This window comes from Macaca thibetana, chromosome 11 (assembly GCF_024542745.1).
Source record: "Macaca thibetana thibetana isolate TM-01 chromosome 11, ASM2454274v1, whole genome shotgun sequence".
Taxonomy (NCBI): Eukaryota; Metazoa; Chordata; class Mammalia; order Primates; family Cercopithecidae; genus Macaca; species Macaca thibetana.
This window is the reverse complement of record NC_065588.1, coordinates 72,254,170-72,278,884: the sequence shown is the minus strand read 5'-3', so window position 1 is coordinate 72,278,884 and position 24,715 is coordinate 72,254,170. Positions and strand designations below refer to the sequence as shown.

At 36.6% G+C, this 24,715-nt stretch overlaps 1 protein-coding gene across 7 annotated transcripts in view; it reads left to right on the top strand.

Annotated features, from left to right (window-relative positions):
- The window catches only part of NAP1L1 (nucleosome assembly protein 1 like 1), a 38,332-nt gene extending 21,192 nt beyond the window's left edge, over positions 1 to 17,140 (top strand). For 4 of the 7 annotated variants that reach the window (XM_050748541.1, XM_050748546.1, XM_050748547.1 and 1 more), the window contains 11 exons: positions 3,721 to 3,862; positions 4,121 to 4,201; positions 7,096 to 7,224; positions 8,182 to 8,253; positions 9,390 to 9,529; positions 9,953 to 10,098; positions 10,193 to 10,212; positions 12,709 to 12,831; positions 13,563 to 13,592; positions 14,098 to 14,148; positions 14,874 to 17,140. In XM_050748541.1, the coding sequence (XP_050604498.1) occupies positions 3,721 to 3,862; positions 4,121 to 4,201; positions 7,096 to 7,224; positions 8,182 to 8,253; positions 9,390 to 9,529; positions 9,953 to 10,098; positions 10,193 to 10,212; positions 12,709 to 12,831; positions 13,563 to 13,592; positions 14,098 to 14,148; positions 14,874 to 14,909 (970 nt within the window). In that variant the 3' untranslated portion in view covers positions 14,910 to 17,140. The remainder of the gene's footprint in view (positions 1 to 3,720; positions 3,863 to 4,120; positions 4,202 to 7,095; positions 7,225 to 8,181; positions 8,254 to 9,389; positions 9,530 to 9,952; positions 10,099 to 10,192; positions 10,213 to 12,708; positions 12,832 to 13,562; positions 13,593 to 14,097; positions 14,149 to 14,873) is intronic. The other 3 variants (XM_050748543.1, XM_050748545.1, XM_050748544.1) reach the window with 2 other exon arrangements.
- Positions 17,141 to 24,715: the final 7,575 nt, after the last annotated feature.

Sequence of the window (24,715 nt, the reverse complement as noted above, 5' to 3'; positions counted from 1 at the left end):
TCTTGGGTTCAGTTTGGTGTTCCAAAGTCCTGGGAATACAGGCATAAGCCATCACCCACAGCCTCTTTTTTTTTTTTTTTTAGACTTTTAACCTAGTATGTCTTTTTTCATCTTTTCATCTTTGTTTCTTCCTGTAGATCAATGTTTGCTTCTTTTATTTTTTGGATATAGTGTCTCTCTTTGTCTCCAGGCTGGAGTGCCATAGCACAATGACGGCTCACTGCAGCCTTAGCCTTGGGCTCAAGCGATTCTCCTGCCTCAGCCTCCCAAGTAGCTGAGACTATAGGCACGCACCACCATGCCTGGCTAATTTTTTTATTTTTGTAGAGATGGGGTTTCACCATGTTGCCAAGCTGGTCTCAAACTTCTGAGCTAAAGCAATTCAGCCACCTGGGCTTCCCAGAGTGCTGGGATTACAGGCATGAGCCACCACACTTGGCCTCAATGTTTGCTTCTTTATTATTAGTAAGGCTGACTTTGCATTTCTTAAAAGTTATATTGTTTTTGGATTTATTGCTGCCATCTTTCTCTTTTTTAATTTATTTTACTTTGGGTCTTTCTTCTTTTCGGCTTCCCATTGGATAAATCAAGTCGTCTTCTGCTGGTTCCAAAGTTAATGCATTGATTTTTGTTACTATGGTAGTGGCTTATAACCTAGTATCTAAGTTTATTTACCCCTATTGATATCTTAAATTTACCAATATTTATATTGTTTATAAACGTGCTTTCTCTGGCCCTCTATTTTTCCCTTCAAGGCAAGAAATTTACCAAGATATTTGACTGCACCCATACCTTACATAGAATCTGCTGGATTTTTTTTTAACTTCCTCCAAAGTTGCTTTTAGTAATATATAGTGAGTATCTGTGGCAAACCTGAAGCCTGGTATACCTGATACAATTTTTGTCTTGCTTTTATATCTGAGTAATAGTTTGGCTATGAAGTAGTAAATTCAGAGTTCTTAAAAACTACAATTTATTTTTTCTTTATTTCAGCGTTTCTTTTAATGCCTGTTGTTAGTCTGATTTCTTTTTCTTTGTAGGTTATTCTTTTTCATTGGATACCTTTAGAAATTTCTTGTCTTTGATATTCATAAATCTCATTAACATGTCTAGGAAGCAGAGTAAGGATTTTTATATTGCTTTAATTCTGAGAAATGTATCATTCTCATATGTTAAGATTTTGTACCCCTTCTCTGTTTGTCAGCTGTTGCTACTTTTGTCATCCATATCTCAGAGCTTTTCTATTTTCCATCTGTCTTTCATGCTGCCTTCTGGTAGAACTTTTCAACATCATGGACTTTATCTTCAGTTTAATCTATCCTGTTTCTCTTATTTGTTGCCTATTTTAGTTATTGTATTTTTCATACTTAACATTCCCTCTCTGTTTTAGATTTCTTGGTCTTGTTGCATGTTGTTAATCTTCCTCATCTCTAAGTATATTTACATTCTTGTTTAAATTCTCTAATTATGCTGCTTCAGATGATAATCATTTCACTCTTTCATAGAAATTGTACCCTTGAAGTGTCTAGTTATTCTTCAAGCTCTGGCACATTAGGCAATACCAGTTACCCTAATAATGAATATTTGGGGAGAAATGAAGGTTTGTGACAAGGAGAAGGGCACAGGGTGAGCCTAAGTAGTGCAGCACTAGTTGCCTTAGACTGAAAGTTTGCTGCCAGTCCAGGCAATTTTTATGGTGTGCTTTGTAGGGGTGGGGGACTAGTCTTCTTTGGTTGTCAATTCATTATTCCTAGATTGGAGCAAATACATGTTTGAGGGCTTTGAACCAGTGCAGCTTTCATCAACCCTGGCGTTTGGCTCTTGCGAAGGGTGAAGATGACAGACAATGATTGTTGCAAGGCAGGAGCAGAACTTAAAAAGTTTTCTTGCGGAATTGCTATCTTCCAGCCTGTCCGCATGGCTACCTACTGTGGCCATTCTCTCCCGAAGTTGTTGGTCACCCTGTACCAGTTAAACACAACCTCCAGTCTTACCTGAAATTGCTTATGGTGTGTGTGTGCCTCAGTAGTTGCTTCATTCTTGTTCTAAAGTTTCTGGGATTAGCTTTTTGGGGGAGCAAGAAAAGCCAGAAGCCCATGCTGGTTCACCACCTTGGCAGAGTAGTGCTTTTTACTTAAAATTAGCAGAAATAGAAAGTTGGTATCTTGAAGGGTTTGTTTTTTATTTCTAATAATATTAAATAAACTAGTGACTAAGTGAATTATTTGATTCACAAAAGTTTGTGGCAGGAAATTTTAACCTGGATTTTGTATCTGTTGCATAGATTCCCTGAAGTTAGCTACATTTTAAGTGTGAACATTTATTATTAGAGAGGTTTAATCATTCTTTAGGAGACTCAAAACCTAGTGTGTATAACCTGTTAAAAATCAGTGCCCCCATTCACAGTAGCAGACATGGAATCAACCTAAATGCTCATCAATGACAGATCTGATACAGAAAATGTATACATCACATAATACTATGCAGCCATACAAAGAACGAGATCATGTCTTTTGTGAGAACATGGATGGAGCTAGAGGCTATTATCCTTAGCAAACTCACACATGAACAGAGAACCAAATACCACACATTCTTACTTATAAGTAGGAGCTAAATGATGAGAACTCATGAACACAAAGAAGGAAACAACAGACACTGGGGTTACTTGAGGGTGGAGTGTGGGAGGAGGGAGAGGAGCAGAAAATTAAGTATTGGGTACTGGGCTTAATACCTGGGTGATAAAATAATCTGTACAGCAGACCTTCACATATACCCATATTTTAGGGTATACATATATATAGGGTATACACATATATTTTAGGTTGACCTAAAATAAAAATTAAAATAGTGCTTCACAGTGCATTGTATGGTGTATGTATTTTATCTCATCAAAGCTGTTATTTATTTTTGAGACAGGGTCTCATTCTGTCAGCCAGGCTGGAGTGCAGTGGTGGTGCAATCTTGTTCAATTCGGCCTCGACATCCCAGGCTCAGGTGATCCTCTCATCTTAGCCTTCCAAGTAGCTGGGACCACAGGCATGCACCACCACACCCAGCTAATTTTTGTATTTTTTGTAGAGACAGGGTTTTGCCGTGTTGCCCAGGCTGGTCTTGAACTTTTGGGCTCAAACAGTCCACCCGCCTTGGCTTCCCAAGGTGCTGGGACTACAGTTGTGAGCCATAGCACCTGGCCTAAAGCTGTTATTTTAAAAATACATGTCTGCTCTTTATAGTATGTTACACTCTTATTTAATAATGTGATTACTAATTCCTAATTAAATATGGAGACTAAAATAAAATAATGGTGTGTGGAATCTTGTCCTTTTTCCTGATATACATATGCTCCCCTCCTTTTCCTAATAACTAGTATAGGTGAGATATATGTAAAAGAAAAATCTAAGTAATCATTATTCTCAGAATTAAAATGATTAGTCCATGACTTCAGCAATGACAAGTCTAGCACTTAACTTGGGTAAAGATTTAGGGTTGACAATATGATGTACATTTTATCAATTTACCTAGTTACATTTCTACTTTTGAAATATAGCCAGTGGGTCAGTATATTTATATCTATTTGATTTTTATTTACTTTGACTCTACCTTTTGCTTCAGATAAAAAACCTATCATTCACTAACTCCAATGCTTCAGTTTCAGTATGACAAAAGAAGTGTGACTTCCGTTTTAGTGTGATGCTATGTAACTGATTTCTAACCTTTCAGCCTGCCTAGGGTAGTTAAAAGACGAGTGAATGCTCTCAAAAACCTGCAAGTTAAATGTGCACAGATAGAAGCCAAATTCTATGAGGAAGTTCACGATCTTGAAAGGAAGTATGCTGTTCTCTATCAGCCTCTGTTTGATAAGGTAATGCTTTCTCCTACTTTGTTTAATTTAACATTCTAGAAGATGAAGTGTGGAAATATAAGCAGACTTGGAAGAGGTTAGTCTTTAGAACTCTCATTGAAATTGTTATTAGAGGCACTTGGAGGAACTATCAATAATAGTTAAAGTTGTGGTATGCATTTGTTAAATTTATAAGACTTCTTAGTGAGAAACCACTGGTTTTACCTTGGATGCCAGTGATTTTATACAGCCTTTTTTTTTTTTTTTAAATCATTTTAGCGATTTGAGATTATTAATGCAATTTATGAACCTACGGAAGAAGAATGTGAATGGAAACCAGATGAAGAAGATGAGATTTCGGTTAGTACCAACTTTATTTTAGTATGTTTTATAGATGGTAAAATCTTAGGACTTGTCAGAAATGTTAGCATTTAATGATGGAGTACAATATTATATAACTAGTTGTATTTTTTTCATTTTTTAATTTTACATCTTACATTTTTCTAATACTTTATATTAAAAAAACAGTCATTCAAGATTGTAATTTGCATGGCAATAAGCAGTGGTTTCATGGATTCTTTCTTAAAAGTGTCCACAGCATTAAAACTACAAGTCTTCTATCCAATTTGCAGCACCTGACTTAAAGTTTAAATTCATCTAATGCATCATTAAAACTGTCATTTTCTCTTGTGAGAAGACATATTTCAATTGCTATTTCCAGGACTATATATTGAGCATGGGTGTACATTATTTTTAATTGGTTAGCAGAATTTTACTCATGTGATTTATGGCCAGAATAAGAACCTCTAGCATCTCTGAATGGCCTTCCACTCAGAATGATGATGATAAATGTCTAAGATGTATCTGGTGTGCCCCCACTTGGCATTACCAAACATGTTTCCAAATAATCTTAGAAAATATGATTCTTTAAACATATATGCAAACCACATCTTTAAACATAAACATACCACACAGTGTGCACCATCAGTTCCTTAACCATTTTCCAATTGTTCATTTATAACATTTGCAATTTTTTATTATAAATCATATTGTGAAGAATACTTTCATCCATAAGTTTTATTGCAAGGCTTATTGTTTCTTCTAATGTCTTCTAATGTCAAAGAAGTAGCTTATTGGTTCAAACAGTGCACATACATGGTTTTAGGGCTTTTAGTATACTTTACCAAATAATCTCCAGAATAGCTTGAACACCTCCTACCAACAGTATGTTATTGTGCCCATAGGGTGGACTTCATAACAACGAAGCAGATTCTGCCACAAATCTATTAGATTCTCACCCATCTCAAAACTATCACATCAAAGAAGAAAGGAGACATATTATTGGTGAGGGAGCCAAATTCAATTTCTTTTAAAAAATCACTCAGCTTTAGGTCAATAAAATAATCAACAAAAATGCTCCCCACAAAAAGTCTGCTGGGTTTTTTCAAAAAATAAAAAGAGAAAGAGAAAGGCTAGGCACAGTGGCTCATGCCTGTAATCCCAGCACTTTGGGAGGCCGAGGGGGCCAATCATGAGGTCAGGAGTTTGAGACCAGCCTGGCGAACACGGTGAAACCCTGTCTCTACTAAAAATACAAATTATTAGCTGGGCGTGGAGGCAGGCGCCTGTAATCCCGCCTACTCAGGAGGCTGAGGCAGGAGAATCACTTGAACCCGGGAGGCAGAGGTTGCAGTGAGCCAAGATCACGCCACTGCACTACGGCCCAGGCAACAGTGCGAGACTCCATCTCAAAAAAAAAAAAAGTCAGTACCAAATGACCAAATTTTTTTATTTGACTAAATTGTATTCATGCATGAACATGATAGTCTCCCCTGTTTATTTGACTTTGGCAATAAAACCAAGCAGCCTTGTACAGAACAGTGAAAATGCCAAGGATGAGGGAGGGCAGTCTACAGTTTTACTGTAGAAAATATATATATATGTTTATAAAGGCCTCTCTCCCTTTGGCCATATCAACTCTAAGTTCAGGCCATTAACTACAGACAAATTTTCAAATTCACTTCTCCAAGATCTTCGATGCTGTCATCATGTACTTCTGGCCATTTTTCCTGAATGACATCAGTTGTGTCATCTGTAAAGTCTCCTTGAATGATAATTTCATCCTCCCCTGTTACTGAGGCACCACAGGAGAATTTTTGAGCAATAAATCTTTGTGTGTTTTAAGATCAATTTCAAAAGTTACAAGGCTACACACACTTGTCACATATTTCTTTGCTCTGGGAATTTTGGCTATAGTAATCTTTTGTGGTAAGGTCTTTGTTTTTTGTTTTATTTGACCCCTTCCACCTCTCTTCTGTTTTTTCTTCTCCTCTTCTTCCCCTGCTGTTCCTTGACCCTGACTAATTCCAGCTTCTTGTTTGGGTGAATTTTCTACAGTAAGTTTTGCAAATTCATTTGGAAAATTCTTCTCTAATCATTGTCTACATTTAGCAACATCACCTCCTGGGTTCAAGCAATTCTCCTGCCTCCTCCTCCCAGTAACTGGATGACAGGCATGCGCCACCATGCCTGACTAATTTTTTGTACTTTTAGTAGAGGTGGGGTTTGGCCATGTTGGCTAGACTGGTCTCCAACTCCTAATGTTAAGTGATCCACATGCCTCAGCCTCCCAGAGTGCTGGGATTACAGGTGTGAGCCACCATGCCTGGTTAACAGTTTTTAGTTTGTAGATTCATTATATATATATATTTTTTAACTTCATGATAGGCTGAGGATTGTTGCCATTTTCAAGTGAAGACATGGAGGCTTCTAAGTGACCTGCCCACAGTGAATAATGGCAGAGCTGTGACACACATTCAGTGCTGTGTTAAGTGATCCAACTCTCTAGCATTGCTATTTTATGTTGTTTGGTAAAGAGAATATAATGTTTTGATTAATAACACCATGGGGTGAGGCATTGGACCAAGTTAGTATTTCTGTTGCTTTTCTTGTTTACTATGCTTAAGTCTTCATTTTTAATTAGTTAAAAAAAATTTTTTTTTTTTTTTTTTTAAACTAAAATGGTTTTTCCTACAGATCTTGGTCACTTTAGTGGCTCTCTTTGGAGGGGTGTGGTAGCAGTAATTTTGAAGGGATTAATTAAGGTTTGTCACGGACAATGGCAGTGTTTACACAGATAGACTAGAACTTTGAAGGTAATATCTGGTGACTGTGCGTTTTGGTTTTTATACCTTTGTTACTTAATCAAGAGGTCTAATCTATGTATTACGTAATGTTTGCTGTCACTTATCAAGGAGGAGTTGAAAGAAAAGGCCAAGATCGAAGATGAGAAAAAGGATGAAGAAAAAGAAGACCCCAAAGGAATTCCTGAATTTTGGTTAACTGTTTTTAAGAATGTTGACTTGCTCAGTGATATGGTTCAGGTAATTTTATTCATAAACGTGCCAGTTTACTTTGAAGGGTAAACTTTTGAAGTTTAAATGGCTGTGATGACTGTTCTCTTCAGTGTTGATCTTTCTAGAATGATTGCTTACTTTTTAAACAGTTAATATCTGTAGAAGGGAAATTATAGCTTTGATTAATGTCATCAAATAAATTACAGTTTATTTTAAAAAATGAGATGATGAAATGGTCCCATTGATAATTGCTCATTATGGACTGGTGTTTTCTCATTACCCTGTGCCTTCTGTCTTTACATACTTAGTATGGAAGTATGATGGGAAGGTTATTCTTACAGCTGCAATTATACAATTCCCTTAACTCTTCCAGGAGAAATTTGCATTTTAAAAGAATGCTATAAAGATGTTAAACTCATTCACAGTGGTTACATTGTCTGGCAAACCATAATAGTTGTCACCTTTGGGAAACTTTGCTTCAAGCATTTCTTGAGTGAGCCCCTACCCCTACTGTCTACATTGTAGTAGTACATGTTGCCCTGTCTTGTCGTCCTTGGAAGTTACATGGAGAAAAAGAAATGATTTCCACATAATTACTACTTAATTACAATTCTACTTTAGCAAAGTGGAAAAGGAACGACCAGGAGGAAGGAGACAAGCAGCTGGAAAAGGCAGCAGTTATAATCAGGAAACATTTTTAAAGCAGATATGCCTTATTTAGACTTGATTTTGAATTTTTCAGCCTATATAATGATTTAGTTGTCTACTTGGACACTTTTTCTCTACCAGTGGCAGTAGAACTACAGTATAAATTAGCTTTAGTGTATAAGCCATAACCTGGAGAGTAAGTCTTAAGGTTCGTAATTGCTGTACAAAACTACTTTAAAATATATTATGTCTCAGTCAGCTAGTGTCTGTGTAGTAATAGAAGACAATCCTCAAATGCCATGTTACTCATTTTTATTATTATTTTTTAATTTGAAGGAACATGATGAACCTATTCTGAAACACTTGAAAGATATTAAAGTGAAGTTCTCAGATGCTGGCCAGCCTATGGTAAGAGAACTTTGAAATATTTATAATTTTGTAACATGCTTACAGATAGATAGAAACTTACAGGTAGATAAATAGAAACTTTTAAAAAGATAACATTCAAGGGTAAGGTTGGTGCTCTTGGTTGTAGTGAATAAGTATTTGGATGCTGCTAATTGTGAGGCAGTATTTTTTCCTTTTCCTCCTTCTGAACATAAACTGTGTTTGAAACACAGATAATCCTTATTCTTGGATAAGTGGATAAAAATAATGCCAAGGGAACGTGAATAAGTACTTTTTCTGCATTAATGAAATTGGGAATTACATGAAACTGATGTTAGAGGACACCCACCCCTTAATAAGGAAAGATCAGCGAACAACCTGTCCACCAAACCACCAGTGTTAATGTCAACTATGGGCAAAACTACTAAGAATATAGGCTGTAGATGCTTAAGGTTGGGCTTTTTCTGTGTCAAGTTCACGTTTAGTATGCTATTTAAAAGCCTGATTCCTCCGGTAGTTGGGGAGTAAGGGAGACAACATGGTCACTTTATTCAGGTGTGCCTAGCCTGTTGTGTAAACATGTTAATTATTTAGTAGTTGTAAATTGAAACTAAGCTTTATTCAGTTCAATTTGTACCTCATTTTGATTTTAACATAATTTTTTTGATTTTAGCATAATTTGGGGCTTATCTGACAGTCTGTCCCATTCTTAAATATTTCAGGGCTGGGCGCGGTGGCTCACGCCTGTAATCCCAGCACTTTGGGAGGCCAAGGCAGGTGGATCACTTGAGGTCAGGAGTTCAAGACCAGCCTGTCCAACCTGGTGAAACCCTGTCTGTACTAAAAATACAAAAATTAACTGGGTGTGGTGGCACACACCTGTAATCCCAGATAATTGGGAGGATGGGGCACAAGAATTACTTGAATCTAGAAGGCACAGGTTGCAGTGAGCTGAAATTGTGCCACTGCACTCCGGCCTGGGCAACAATGCAAGACTCTTTCTCAAAAAGAAAAAGATTGTATTTCAGAGTAGAAAAAAAATTACCATTTAGAATATTATACATGTTTATTAAAAAACACAGATTAAGCTGTATTTACTAACGTATTGAAATGTATGAGGTAGGTATTTAACTGATTTTTATGCTTCCTCTCCTCAGAGTTTTGTCTTAGAATTTCACTTTGAACCCAATGAATATTTTACAAATGAAGTGCTGACAAAGACATATAGGATGAGGTCAGAACCAGATGATTCTGATCCCTTTTCTTTTGATGGACCAGAAATTATGGGTTGTACAGGGTGAGTTTAATTTTACTACCTTAACAAAATGGTTTTTTTCTGTTTTTGTTATACTTGATTTGTATACTCGGTTATTTTCAGTTTCATATATGTACATAGTCTGTCTCTGAACATTTTGGTAATATGTTTTCTGAAAAGTGCTTATCAATTTTCCTGTAATTCTCCTTGGGCCCACGACTGTCTCACATATATTTCTGCAAAGGAATGCTTCTTTAAATTATACTATGTGTTTATGCTAGTTGTAAATATGTTTATTTTAAATATTTGATTAGAAATAAAATTTTTCCCTTTATACTGCTATAGAAAACATTTGAAGCAATTCACCCTTCTAAAATTTGAAATCTAAATAGAACATTTACTTCTAGAAGTTCAGCAGTTGAAAGATTGTCAATTGTAATAGATTTTTCTTCTTTGTTTTGCAAGGTGCCAGATAGATTGGAAAAAAGGAAAGAATGTCACTTTGAAAACCATTAAGAAGAAGCAGAAACACAAGGGACGTGGGACAGTTCGTACTGTGACTAAAACAGTTTCCAATGACTCTTTCTTTAATTTTTTTGCCCCTCCTGAAGGTAAATAATGTTTTAGCGTGAGTATTAGTGGTTATTTTATAATAAGCGTTGTTTAGCTTCTTATTCATTGTAATTTCTTTTCTGAATTTTGCAGTTCCTGAGAGTGGAGATCTGGTAAGTTGAATTGTTATTTATTTATTGAATTGTTAACTATATTTGAAATTAAAGCACCGAATTTCAAGTGGAGAGTGGGATGGTTGTTACATTGAGTTCTGAGGCCTACAATGCATGGGGCAGACATTTTGGATCTGAAAAGTAATTCCATTCAGAATGATATCAGTGCCTCTACTGAGAAACACTGAGATAAAAAGCTTAAGGTTTTCTTTTCTTTTGAAACTTAAAAAGCTGTGAGAGATTTAACTTTTCTTTTTTTTTTTTTTTTTTTTTTTTTTGAGACGGAGTCTCGCTCTGTCGCCCAGGCTGGAGTGCAGTGGCTGGATCTCAGCTCACTGCAAGCTCCGCCTCCCGAGTTTACACCATTCTCCTGCCTCAGTCTCCCAAGTAGCTGGGACTACAGGCGCCCGCCACCTCGCCCGGCTAGTTTTTTGTATTTTTTAGTAGAGATGGGGTTTCACCGTGTTAGCCAGGATGGTCTCGATCTCCTAACCTCATGATCCGCCCGTCTCGGCCTCCCAAAGTGCTGGGACTACAGGCTTGAGTCACCACGCCCGGCTGAGATTTAACTTTTCAAAACTATTGTCTTCCTTAGTAAAACCAGAATGTATTAAGTCATTTATACTGTTATATTCCTAACTACATTATGGTTAGAATGCATTCCTGAATTTGTTACCCCAATGTAAATATGATTTCATATTGTGACTATGTATGTTCATATATATGGCATATGGCAGAGAACCATGAAATGTTCCTGCCATATAGCCTGAACTGAGGAACAACCTTAAAGAAAGTCTATACACGCAAGGTATGGCAGGTATGTTTTGAATTTGGTTTTCTTTTGGGCATGTTTTTGAATTTAAATTAACTGAGATAGTTTAAATAGTTTGTCCATATATGGAATTAGAAATTAACCTTAACTGAATACTTTTGAATTGGAATACTCTTGGCTAAGGCTTAGAACAAATCTGTAAAAGGCAAAAGTAAGTATTTCTGGCTTGGCTTATAGGACAAAAAAAGAGAACATAAAGCAGTGTTGAGTTTCAGGTGAGAAAAACTACTTTAGTAAGATAGAGCATCACACTATTTTCGTATCAGTGGATGTGTTGGAGTTTGTATTCAAGTTCTATTTTTTTTTTTTTGTTACTAAATATTGATGATGACAAAACAGTCTAGTTAAGGATAGAAAACCTCCACCTGTGGTTTGAATTCCTCCCCACCCCCTTTTTGGACTTTTTTATTTATTAGATTATGTTGTTGACTCAAACATTCATGGAATTCACAGAGGGCGTGCTCATTGTTTAGTATCATAGAACTTAAAGTGAGATTATTTATTTTATTATTATTATTATTATTATTGAGATGGAATATGGCTCTGTTGTCCAGGCTGGAGTGCAGTGGCGCAATCTCCACTCACCGGAACCTCTGTCTCCTGGGTTCAGGCAGTTCTCCTGTCTCAGCCTCCCAAGTAGCTGGGATTACAGGCGCGCACCACTGAACCTGCTAATTTTTTGTATTTTTAGTAGAGATGGGGTTTCACTATGTTGGCCAGGCTAGTCTTGAACTCCTGACCTCAGGTAATCCGCCTGCCTTGGCCTCCCAAAGTGCTAGGATTACAGGCGCTAGCCACCACGCCCTGCCGAAGTGGAATTATTTTAATTGTAAATAATGCCAGACCCACTTTTACCCTGTGCTTTGCCATTAAATAGAAATCCTAAGCCAGGTACAGCTTCATGCACCTGTAGTCCCAGCGGCTTTGGTGGCGGAGGTGGAAGGATCACATGAGACCAGCCTGGGCAACATAGCGAGACCCTGTCTCTAAAAAAGCAAAGTGCTAGGGGCAAAGGAAAATTGCAGACATATGTAACAATTGCTTTTGTGTATTTCTGTTTAAACCAGCAAAAACTAAGTAAACAGTTCTAATTTTTTATTCTTCACAATTTCTTAGTATGCATACTGGCCTGCTAGCTTTTCTTTTTGTTAAAAACTTGGAAAAGTTATTAAGGAAATTTAAAAATGACAAATTGTTTGTTAATATGGTGTGAGAAAAATCATGGAAAGTAAAGAGTAAAGTTGAGCATTTCTTTCCTTCATCATGTAATTTAAACTGAAGAGGTTTTTTTTTGTTTGTTTGTTTTTTGTTTTTTTTCCCGGTTGCCCAGGCTAGAGTGCAGTGGTGCGATCACAGCTCATTTCGGCCTCAAGCTGCTGGGCTCCAGCAATCCTCCCACCTCAGCCTCTCAAGTAGCTGAGACTACAGGCATGTGCCACCCTGCCCAGCTAATTGTTTATTTTTTGTAGAGACGTGGGGGTCTCACTGTGTTGCCTAGGCTGCTCTCGAACTTCTGGGCTCAAGTGATCCTCCTACTTTGGCCTCCTGAAGTGTTGGGACTACCGGTGTGAGCCATAACACCCAGCCTCTAAGAGTCTTACATTGCCACGTTAAGTAACACAGTTATTCCTAAATTTTCTGCTTTTGTTTTCCTTTAAAAATAGGATGATGATGCTGAAGCTATCCTTGCTGCAGACTTCGAAATTGGTCACTTTTTACGTGAGCGTATAATCCCGAGATCAGTGTTATATTTTACTGGAGAAGCTATTGAAGATGATGATGATGATGTAAGTGAATTTGAATCCTGCAAAGAAATAATTGGGTGAGGGTATGGTGGTCAGAATTGGTAATAGATGAGTTTAGTTTTTAAGAAACAGGACATAATATAATTCAAAATTAGGCTAATTACTGATGTTCTGGATATAGCTTTTCTGGGTTTTCAGTATGTCTCCTTAGGATTTTTGGATTCATTTAGCTTTTGATTCTCTGCTAATAAGGTTGTTCTGAGTTTGTGAAACTTTTTTATGTTTGGTTAGTGCTATAGATGTATTATGCCCTTGCCTTGACTTCACAGAACTAGGACTTTTCTTAGTGCACAAGAAAACATTTACTGGGAGGCATAGAATTTCTATTCAAGGTAGTATTGAGTGATGATTAGGTTAAGATTAGGCTGCATATAGATGTTTTGGATATGTTTATTGCTAAACGGCCATTGTTAGAGTAGGCTTTAGGTCCTTTTCGTACAGTGCATTCCACACTTAAGTGTGGGTGAGTAATATTTACAGTAATACTTGTCTGATCACCCATTTTATCCACATGATTGTACTCTGTTCTTTATTATAAATTGGCAGTGAGCTGAGTGATTATTGCAGCCACTGTGTTAATTTATAATCAGCCTCTTGATAGGAAAGTAGGTTTTCTCTTTTAAGACACTAGTTATACAGTGATGAATGTTACTAATGCTACTCTGAAATGTGTGTTACATTCACTCAACACATATGCTGTTTTTGCTTTTCAGTATGATGAAGAAGGTGAAGAAGCGGATGAGGTAATGTTTACCAAATGAGCAAATAATTCTCTGTGGTTAACACATTGAGAAGCAAATTGAATGACTTATGTATTCCTTTGCTATAATCATTCTGTGATTTGGGATAAAAACATTTTGGAAAACATGATTTTAGAATTCTACAGCCAAACAATGTATGTATAAGGTTTCAATAAATAAATTGCAAAACTCAGCAACATTTTTTTATTTCAAATAATTTTGTTCTGCTGCAGGGTTATCAGCTCTTTGAAGAAGTCAAAAGCTGCAGTAAACTTTTCCAACGTTGGCTGCAGTAACTATTTTCAATAAAAGCTGTCTGGATGTCTCAAGTTGTGTTGGGAAATTTTTCATATTAGAAGCTTTCAGATTAAATTGTATTATCGTCAAACTCTGTAATCATGAAAATCTGTTGACCCATAGAGTAACTTGTATTAAATTTTCCCTACATTATGAGCCAATTTACCTACTATGTACATACTTCATGGATGCATTTTGAACTTTAATATAGGAAGGGGAAGAAGAAGGAGATGAGGAAAATGATCCAGACTATGACCCAAAGGTGAGCAAAATTAGTGCTGCTTTCTATTAAATTTAAGACAGCTAAAGTAAGAGTTGGTGTTTCTGAATATCAAGTTTCTCTCCGTTAAAGTCTTTAATCAGTAAAGCCTACTGACTGGATAACTTTCTTTTTTCAGTCCCACTGGCATTTTGAACAGTACACATAATTTCAGTGGACCTTTTTCTAAGAAACGTTTTTTGTTTGGACTTTGTACTTTTTATAGTTTCAGGTACAGTGCACCCTAGGATTCTATTTTAATGGGATAAATTATAACAGTTCTTAAGCATTAGAAAATAAACAAAGGTTTTTAAAAGATCTGGTGGTAGGAGTGTTCGGGAACTGGGGAGCAGTGCAGTTTGTTAGATCCTTCCAACTACTCTTACTCAGTCACTGAGAGTCCTTGTCTATTATTCCTTAAAATTTGTTATATTAGGATTAGCAAAAGCAAAGCTGATTGATAATATAACATAAATTGCTTGGTAACTTTATTTTTTAAGATTATGGTTTAGTGTGTGTCATTTTATGGAATTAATTGTACAGTGTAAAGTTTGAGCTTGATTTTAGCATTTCAGTGACTTGCTAATAAAATAATTTACCATCATTGTCCTATACCATTTCTTTTGACAACAGTGAGCTACTGTTATAATTAAGGCAGTAATTACTATTGAGAAATTCACTGAAGCAGGTAGAAGAAGATAGATTGACTTCTTGTTTTCCTTTAACAGAAGGATCAAAACCCAGCAGAGTGCAAGCAGCAGTGAAGCAGGATGTATGTGGCCTTGAGGATAACCTGCACTGTAATAGCCTAAACACAACTCTTATTTACTTACAGCCTTATGTTTTTGTATTTTCTTGGTAGACTAGGTAATTTTTTTTTAAAGGACAGGAAACTGATATTTTAAAGACCAATTTGTTCTACCTAGCATTTTAGCTAGTTTTTCTGCCAGATATGTTGAATGCACAAATTCTGTCACGCATGTTCATTCATTGCTACATAATTTGGTTCTTCTGGAATATTTTTATGTAGCTCTTGGAGTACAGCTATGAAAATTAACAACTGTTAAAGGAAATACCTTTTTTTTTTTTTTTTTTTTCATGATTTTTTCCTTGAAGAACCAAAGTATTTTTTCAGCTGGTTGTTGAATAGGGTTAAGTCCGCTTGGATTAGCTGTGCCTTTCATTACTTTGTTACAGAAATGCAGTGACTTATACTAAGATAATGTATCGTTAAAAAAAAAAATTGGCAAGACAACGATATGGTTAAGAATTTCCAGTATGACCACACCCAATAACTGTATTAGATTGTTAGTGGATTATTGTGTTTTAGGTGACATAGTTAACTGTAAAGTAACCTGGCTCAGTGTAGTTACTGGTACCACAGTGAGGTGAATAAAACGGGATTTTCAGAAGTTAGCCTGAATTTACCTGTACTTTTAAATTTAACCTCTATTAACTAAGCATCTTTTCTTTGTGGTAGGGTCTACCTTCTGCTTCCCTGGAAAGGATGAATTTACATCATTTGACAAGCCTATTTTCAAGTTATTTGTTGTTTGTTTGCTTGTTTCTGTTTTTGCAGCCTAAAATAAAAATTTCAAATACAATTTTAGTTCTTACAAGATAATGTCTTAATTTTGTACCAATTCAGGTAGAAGCAGAGACCTTCCTTGAATTAAGGGTTATACTCAGTTTTTACCACATTATTGAAGAAAAGGGTAACAGCTTTGGCATGAGATACTATACTAATAAGCAAGTGTAAAAAGAGAAAAAAGAAAATCTTAAGTGATTTGATGCATTTTTTTTTTAAATTCATTTTCTTTGGGTTAGAGCTAGAGAGAAGGCCCCAAGCTTCTGTGGTTTCTTCTAATTCTTACTGCTTAAAGTATGAATATGTCACTTAAACCCATGCTTCTGTTTACTGTGTATTAAAATGGGTAGTACTGTTTACCTAACTACCTCATGGATGTGTTAAGGCATATTGAGTTAAATCTCATATAATGTTTCTCAATCTTGTTAAAAGCTCAAAATTTTGGGCCTATTTGTAACGCCAGTGTGACACTCAGCATTTTGTTCACACCACGCTTTGATAACTAAACTGGAAAACAAAGGTTAAGTACCTCTGTTCTGGATCTGGGCAGTCAGCACTCTTTTAGATCTTTGCGTGGCTCCTATTTTTATAGAAGTGGATGGATGCACTATTTCACAAGGTCCAAGATTTTTTTTCAGATATTTTTGATGACTGTATTGTAGTAAATACTACAGGGATAGCACTATAGTATTGTCATGAGACTTAAAGTGGAAATAAGACTATTTTTGACAAAAGATGCCATTAAATTTCAGACTGTAGAGCCACATTTATAATACCTCAGGCTAATTACTGTTAATTTGGGGGTTGAACTTTTGATGACAGCGAGGGTGGATTATTGGATTGTCATTAGAGGAAGGTCTAGATTTCCTGCTCTTAATAAAATTACATTGAATTCATTTTTAGAGGTAGTGAAAACTTCCTTTTTGAGATGTTAGTGTTAAGGTCTTGGAATGTGAACACATTGTTTGTAGTGCTATCCATTCCTCTCCTGAGATTTTAACTTACTACTGGAAATCCTTAACCAATTGTAATAGCTTTTTTCTCTTTATTTTCAAAATTATTTCCTTTGCTTTGATTAGACACTATGTGCTTTTTTTTTTTTTTAACCTATAGTTCATCGAAATGCAGCTTTTTCTGAACTTTAAAGATAGAATCCCATTTTTAATGAACTGAAGTAGCAAAATCATCTTTTTCATTCTTTAGGAAATAGCTATTGCCAAAGTGAAGGTGTAGATAATACCTAGTCTTGTTACATAATGGGGATGTGGTTTGCAGAAGAATTTTCTTAAGGGATGTCAGTGTTTATGCCATTTTTCCAGTTCCAAAATGATTCCATTCCATTCTAGAAATTTGAAGTATGTAACTTGAAATCCTTAATAAAATTTGGATTTAATTTTATAAAATGTACTGGTGATATTTTGGGTGTTTTTTTTTTAATGAATATATATACTTTTTTTTTGAAGAGTGGAGAGTAGTGATGTCTAGAGTGAGCTATTTTGTGCTGAGGCCACTGTGTTCTGTAAATCCATAATTTTAAGAGCAATCTCACAATCCCTGCTAAGTGGAGTTTATTATTTGAAGACTAAAATGGAATTCCATAGTTCCCGATAGATTATATTCTGAGTTACTATTCTGAGTTATCTACAAACATTTTTGAGACACTTGAAGATTTGTCTTTTACACTGGTTTCCAGCAGCCCATGCAGACTGCCAAGTAAGTCTCATTTTTTTTCCTGTTAGAAATGGTGAAGTGTCATATAGTCACTTAACAAAGAACACTGATTAGAAAAAATTTTAGCGTTGTTTGCTTTATGGTCACTCAAATATGGTAAGTGTTCCACATATTCCACAAATTGATTAGTTGATAGTTTAACATGGATATCTGAAAGCCACATATATAATTTCTTAGGATTCTTAAATTAGCAAATCTAGCTTACTGAAGCAGTATTAGCATCACTATTTTAGGTTGCAAAAATAATTGTGTGGAATTGGCTAATAGAGTGGTACTTAAGAAAAATGGGATTCTACCTCTATTTCTGTTTTGGCACACTTAAACATGAAAGGATATATTAACTTTCATAGAAATATTTTTGTTGTGTGAATAGGTTAATGATATGGTAAGGCCCCTAAGATAACTGAATTAACTGTTTATTGTAATTGTAGGCCATTCCCATTATTAAAAATAAAGACAAAACTTTGATAAACTGTGAAAATCTTATCGTGCTATGTAGAAACATTGAACTAATATTCAAATAGTTGAATGCTTTGGTTTCAGGGATTGGTTTAAAATTTGCGTCCTTTTTCATGGGTTAGTCTTATAAAAATTTAAGCCTTTATATTTTTGACTTTAAATCAAAACAAATGTTATTTTAAATGTACAGAATAGATTGATAGTGCAGAAGAGCGTAAGTTCTTCATAGGAGCTTTAGAAAAGAGAAATATATGCCAATTCAGTTTTTTTTTTTAATCTTCTGCACTGTACATATACACTTGGTAATTATGAGCTCAATTTTGTTTTTGGAAATAGTGTTCATAATTTAGGTAATTTGCTACTTAAAGCACTAAGTCTCTGATACCTGAAAAGTAAATGTAAATGGTGATGGTGAAATAATACTGCAATTAACTTAATAGATGTATACTGCTGATTTTTGTATGCTGGATTAAAACTCCAGATATTAAAATATAACCTGGATAAAAAAGTTCTTGGACTGATTGAGGATCACTTACATGACTTTACATAAATGGAAACATCCTTGTTGGTATATGATATTATTTTACTCAAGGATAAGTGTTTATTCATAAGAAATTTTGATTGATGTATTACATTTTCAAAAATACAGTGTGCTTTGTATCTTGTGTTTCTTCCTTTTGACCTCATATTGTCAGGTTTTCCAGTTTACAAAAATTAAGCTATTCACTAAAATCTTAGTACAGACAGTCCCTGACTTATAATGGTTTGACTTAAGACTTTATATTAAACGCATCTTCGACTTACGATATTTTTGACTTACAGTGGGTATATTGAGGCCTGACCACATCATCCTCAACAGTCTGAATAAAAGAATAAATGGGGTATTTAGAAATAATAGATTGCTGACGGGAAATAAGTCAGTCTGGTTGTTTAATTTTTGTATGGGAAATTGGGCGTTTTAAGTTTTGTGGATCCTAGAACAAATTGAGTTTTATTATTTTGAAACTCAGGATAAAATATTGCATAAAATAAAAGCATTGCTTTTTAGTTTCTTACATGTTTTATTTATTTTTATTTTTGAGATAGAGTCTCGCTCTGTTGCCCAGGCTGCAGTGCAGTGGCATGATCTCGGCTCACTGCAGCCGCTGCCTCCCGGGTTCAAGCCTCCCAAGTAGTTGGGATTACAGGCGTGCGCCACTGAGCCCAGCTGATTTTTGTATTTTTAGTAGAGATGGGGTTTCACCACTTTGGCCAGGCTGGTCTCGAACTCCTGACCTCCTGTGATCTTCCCACCTCAGCCTCTCAAAGTGCTGGGATTATAAGCGTGAGCCACCACGCCCAGCCAGTTTCTTACATGTTTTAAATTTAAAGCCAAAAAGAAGGAACTGGGAATGTGTGATAAACATGTGAGTGCCAGAAGTTCGACAGCAACTTGGAGATCAACAGCCCAGCGTATTTAACCTGCATTTGTACTGTTTCAGCTCTGCTTGGCTACCTTTTCTTTTACTTCTGCCACTGGACTTTTTTGTGCATGTGTTTTACTAGTTCAGCATAGAATCTCCTTTTCATTCATACCTACTCTGTTTCTATAAGTCTGAACTGTTCCATACCAGTTCAAAATGTACTCTAGAAATACTTGCTCATTAATGAGTTTCCTAATTTCCAGCACTGGGCTTGGAACATGGTAAGTGTACAGTAAAGTTTTGTATGTGTAGGTCTGTTAGGATTTATCTAGACCTATTCGATGTACCAACCATAATCCCGTATGGGACTGTGTAGCAAGTCAAATGATTGGTTCTCAGTAGTTCAGTCTCCTAAGGTCTTTTGTAGTTGTTACATTCGTGCAGATTGAGAAAACCAATGAAACAAAGCTGGATTGTGTATACAGTTGGTCCTTTAATAATGCAGGGACTAGGGGCCCCAGCTTCCCTCAATTGAATCTGTGTATAAACTGTTTCCCCAAAAACTTGATTGATAGCCTACTGTGGAAACCTTACCAATAAGACATTTAACACACACTTTGTATGTTACGTGTATTATATACTGTAAAAAGTTAGCTAGAGAAAATGTTAAGGAATCGAAAATATGTTATCATGGCCAGGTGCGGTGGCTCATGCCTGTAATCCCAACACTTAGGGAGGCTGAGGCGTGCCAGTCACTTGAGGTTAGGAGTTCAAGACCAGCCTGACCAACATGACGAAACCCTGTCTCTACTAAAAATACAAAACTTAGCTGTACGTGGTGGTGGTGCGCGCCTGTAGTCTGAGATACTTGGGAGGTTGAGGCACAAGAATTGACTGAACTTGGGAGGTTGGAGGTTGCAGTGAGCTGAGATGGTGCCACTGCACTCTAGCCTGGGCAACAGAATCTGTATCTGTGTGTGTGTGTGTGTGTGTGTGTGTGTGTGTGTGTATTTACTCTCAGGTGGAACTGGATTATAAAGGTCTCAATCCTCATTGCCTTCATGAGTAGCTGAGGAGGGGAGTCTTGCTGTCTGAGGGGTGGTAGAGACAGAAGTAAACCTGTGTGTAAGTGGACCCTTTTAGTTCAAGTTTGATATTCAAGAGTCAGCTGTTCAGGGGAAGGCATATCAATAGTTGCAGTTACCTAGTACTGCATAACAAAACCTCCAAAACTTATTACATATTGTAATAAATTACATATTGTATGCCTCCTTTAGGGAAAAAAACATAAACTTTTTCCCATCATTTTGGAATATTTTACTTGAATTATAGCTGGACGATTGAGATTTCCAGATAAATACATAGTGAACTCACTCAGACAAAAATGTCAAGCTTGATTGGTAAAGGAACCTCAAGTGGTATGTATAAGGTGACCATTAAGTACACGTGTTTACAAAAGTTGGGTATAATGTAACTAGACTGAGAGGTTTTGAGAAAAAAAACTTCACTGCTATTCCATGTATAGTTTAAACTAGTGAGATTTCAGTTGACAGTATTAATCAGCAATTTTGGGAGAACTAAATGTTCATTTAACATTAAGATAATAAAAATAATGCCTTAATCATACTTGATTGAGGATATTCCCTTTTTATGCGTAAGGATAGAAGTTAAGTAACTTTAACAAGGACACAATTGATTTGTGTTGGAGCCAGCATTTGGATGAACACTGCACTGCCTTGTAGATATTTCTATCACACAACTAGTGGTTAAATAAGCATGTTCTTTAGGCTAGAGCTTTCAGAATATGAAATATTTTAGAGACCCGAGTTAATCTACATTTAAACAACATTCAGATATTTTTTCCTTTTTCTCTCCCCTGCCCTGAAGAGTTTGTATTTGTTATAATGTATAACACAGCCCCAATACAATGTGGCTTATATAGGTTTTTCTGAGTCTAGGCTTAGACATAGACTCTGGGACTGATAGGGGAGCTTCATGGTTCTCAGACTGACTTTCATTATTTTTGTTGCAAGTTGGTTTATTATCAGGTGACTGCTGGGGCTCTATACATCTTGTCCAGGTTCAAGGTACAAGATGGGCTGAAGGAGGAGGCTAAAGGCTACTGGCATCCAGCCTCTCCTGTAAAAAGAAGAACCTATGGTTTATGCTCACAGTGCCAAAAGTAGGGTAGTAAATAAAGGAGAGCTGGGTGTGAATGCCAGGAGAGGTTAGGATGACAGCCACATTGGCCACATATGTTGAAATAAGTTGATTTAGAAAAGGATTATTTGATCAAGGATATCCTGGAACATAAGGCAAATGACTGCATTTCAGAAATAAGTGAACAGGGCTGAGAAAAGTAATTTTCTTTAAATACTGCCCAAAAGGATTAATTATGATTGGAGTCCTACTTTGCCCAAGGCTTTTTATTTCATTTTGCATGATAACCTTTCTCAGAACCATGCATGCACAAATGAGGTTGAGACAATGCCTTAATAGTAAATGAAATCTCATTAGAAATAAAAACTATTATGTGTTTTCTGGTTTCTGACCTGTTTAAGGGGTGCTCATTGTTACTCAACAGTGATTTACTTAAATCAGATAGTTATAAATTGTGATGGGGGTTTCTAATGGGATTTGCTTTTTCTGGTAGGTTTAGTGGCAACGTACAAGCTTGCCATAAACGTTTCCTGGGTTTTATCTTTTATAAAAGTGTTATTCCACCTTTCTGAGTCTGGCTACCCCACAGAATTCTTTTATCACTTTTACTCTTAGATTACCTTGTCTGTAATGAAACCTACCCTCTCTGAAGCCTGAGTTCCTCTTCTAAGGTAACACCACTACCACCTTTTTTCTTTATTCTCATATTTTTTGGGAGAATTGTCTACACTCACTGCTATATGTCCTCTATCACCTAAGAAAGGTATTTGCCCATTACTGGATATATATATATATTTTTCTTACAGAGATAATAGTGATCAAATTGAACAGCCTATGACCTCAGGCTGTGTGTTCTGTGGCAATGGAAAAATGATAGCAAAAGAGGGAAATATCCTTGGAATCTAGTTCCTTAAATGGAAGTATTTGCCCAAGTGACCGTCAATTAGATATTTGAGTTGCAAACAATGGGTGCATTTATCTGGTTTCAGAGTAGAAACACACTTAGGAAAGGGGATAGGTGTTCTTGGGCTCTTAGGAGGGGACCGAGGATTGCTATTCAGCCAGAGCAATGCTTCCACTGTTAGTTACTGGGGTATCTTGTCACCCCAAAGACCCAGAGCCAGAATATCAACACTTTTGAGTGATTGCAGTTTTGTGACGATGTAATACTGGGTCTCAGCCTCCTTCATTGGATTACCTTCCTCTCTGCTCCACTTCATTCAGTTCCATATTTTCGTTTGTCATTTCAAAGCTAATATTACCATAACAAGTTTACAAATCATCAGACTCCCTGGTTACTTGTTAATAATATTCAATAAGATAGCCTGCTTGCCCGTTTTGAATAACAACATTTCCAGACAAAACATTAGTCATTTCCCCTCATAAGTGCTGTCAATCAGCTCTCCGTTAGGTACAATGGTGAAAACACTTATCCAGGATCTTAGATGCTTAGGGAAGTAGACATGTGCTTTGGGAGGCCGAGGCGGGTGGATCACAAGGTTAGGAGATCAAGACCATCCTGGCTAACACGGTGAAACCCCGTTTTGTAATTTTTGTAAAAATACAAAAAAATTAGCTGGGTGTGGTGGTGGGTGCCTGTAGTCCTAGCTACTCTGGCTGAGGCCGGAGAATGGCGTGAACCCGGGAGGCAGAGCTTGCAGTGAGCCAAGATGGTACCACTGCACTCCAGCCTGGGCGACAGAGCGAGACTCAGTCTCAAAAAAAAAAAAAAAAAAAAGTGAAAATCTGGTAACTACTCATCAGAGTTTGAAGTGATTAGAAAGGAATTAGCCAGAAGAAATCTAAGAGGTAGGAGTTGAACTGGGCTTTGAAGAATGAAAGCTTACAGAGGATTCGGGAAAGCAAATTGGAGGCAGTGAGGACAAGTAGATATATGCATGGCACTCACTCAAGGTTGAGCCGAAAGAGAGTCGAAATAAGGCAAGCAGGACCCATTCTGTGGAGGACTTGCCATGCAAGGGTAAGGAATTGGAATGTTATATACAATGGGAGGTGAATAGAAGTTTTCTGTCATATTTTAGGAGTAAAACTGAAGACCATGTGTATGAGAGTATGGATCAGGTGGTTGGGCCACCCAAAAACTTAGATGAGAAATGAGAACTGAATTAGGCTGCTGGCAGAACAGAAAGGATGGAGACAGCTGATGGACGGTGCTTGGATCCACAAGGAGGTTGTACTATGGTTAAAAAAAACAGCACAAAGCACTCTTATAAAGCACTTTAAGCTGTTACACAGATTGATCACTAGGAGGCATCCGTTCATCAACTAGTAAGGCGAAAAGGAAGGCAGCTCTGGACACCCACCTAAGAAGTCTGGATAGTTCCGTGTTAATGTTTAACCTTTTCAACTCAAGGACTTCTGAAAACCAGAATCTAGAATATTTCTTCTGAATAGTACTTCAAAGATTAAATAAGGCCAAGAAGTCTAAACTGCACTCTGAATGTGGGACTATTTGATTATTTATTTTGAGACAGAGTCTCACTCTGTTGCCCAGGCTGGAGTGCAGTGGCACTATCTTGGCTCACTGTAACCTTCACCTCCCTGATTCAAGCAATTCCCTTGCCTCAGCCTCCCGAGTAGCTGGGATTACGGGCGCATTTTTTTGCGTTTTTAGCAGAGACGGGGTTTCACTATGTTGGCCAGACTTGTCTCGAACATCTGACCTCAGGCAATCTGCCTGCCTCAGCCTCCCGAAGTGCTGGGATTGCAGGCGTGAGCCACTACGCCCAGCCTTGGTTATCTTTTATACACTGATGAGGGCAATGTGACATGTTCATAATTTACTGGGTTTTAACTATTTTTTGAAAGATGTTTGACTTTTGGACTATCCAAATCTTTAATAATGATCATTGTCAGGAGTTTCTACTGTATATTGCAAATTAGTTTACATATCAGAATTTTGTAATCATTATGAATTAAACACTTCATAACTTTCCAAGTTCTGTTACATGTCTTTAAGCTAGTATTGATTAATGGACTTTTAATCAAGTGTTTGACTATGTAACTGCCAAGTAAGAAACTTACCAACTCAGTTCCATTACTGTGTTTCTCGTGCTTCTAAATACTCTTACTAGAAAACAGTAGGATGCTAGTTTATATAAACACCTCTCACAATATTAAATTGCATGTTGCTTGGGAAAAGATTTGTGGGATTTATTTTATATGATGTCTGGACTATGAAAGCATTTAAGATTCAGAGAGGCCTAGC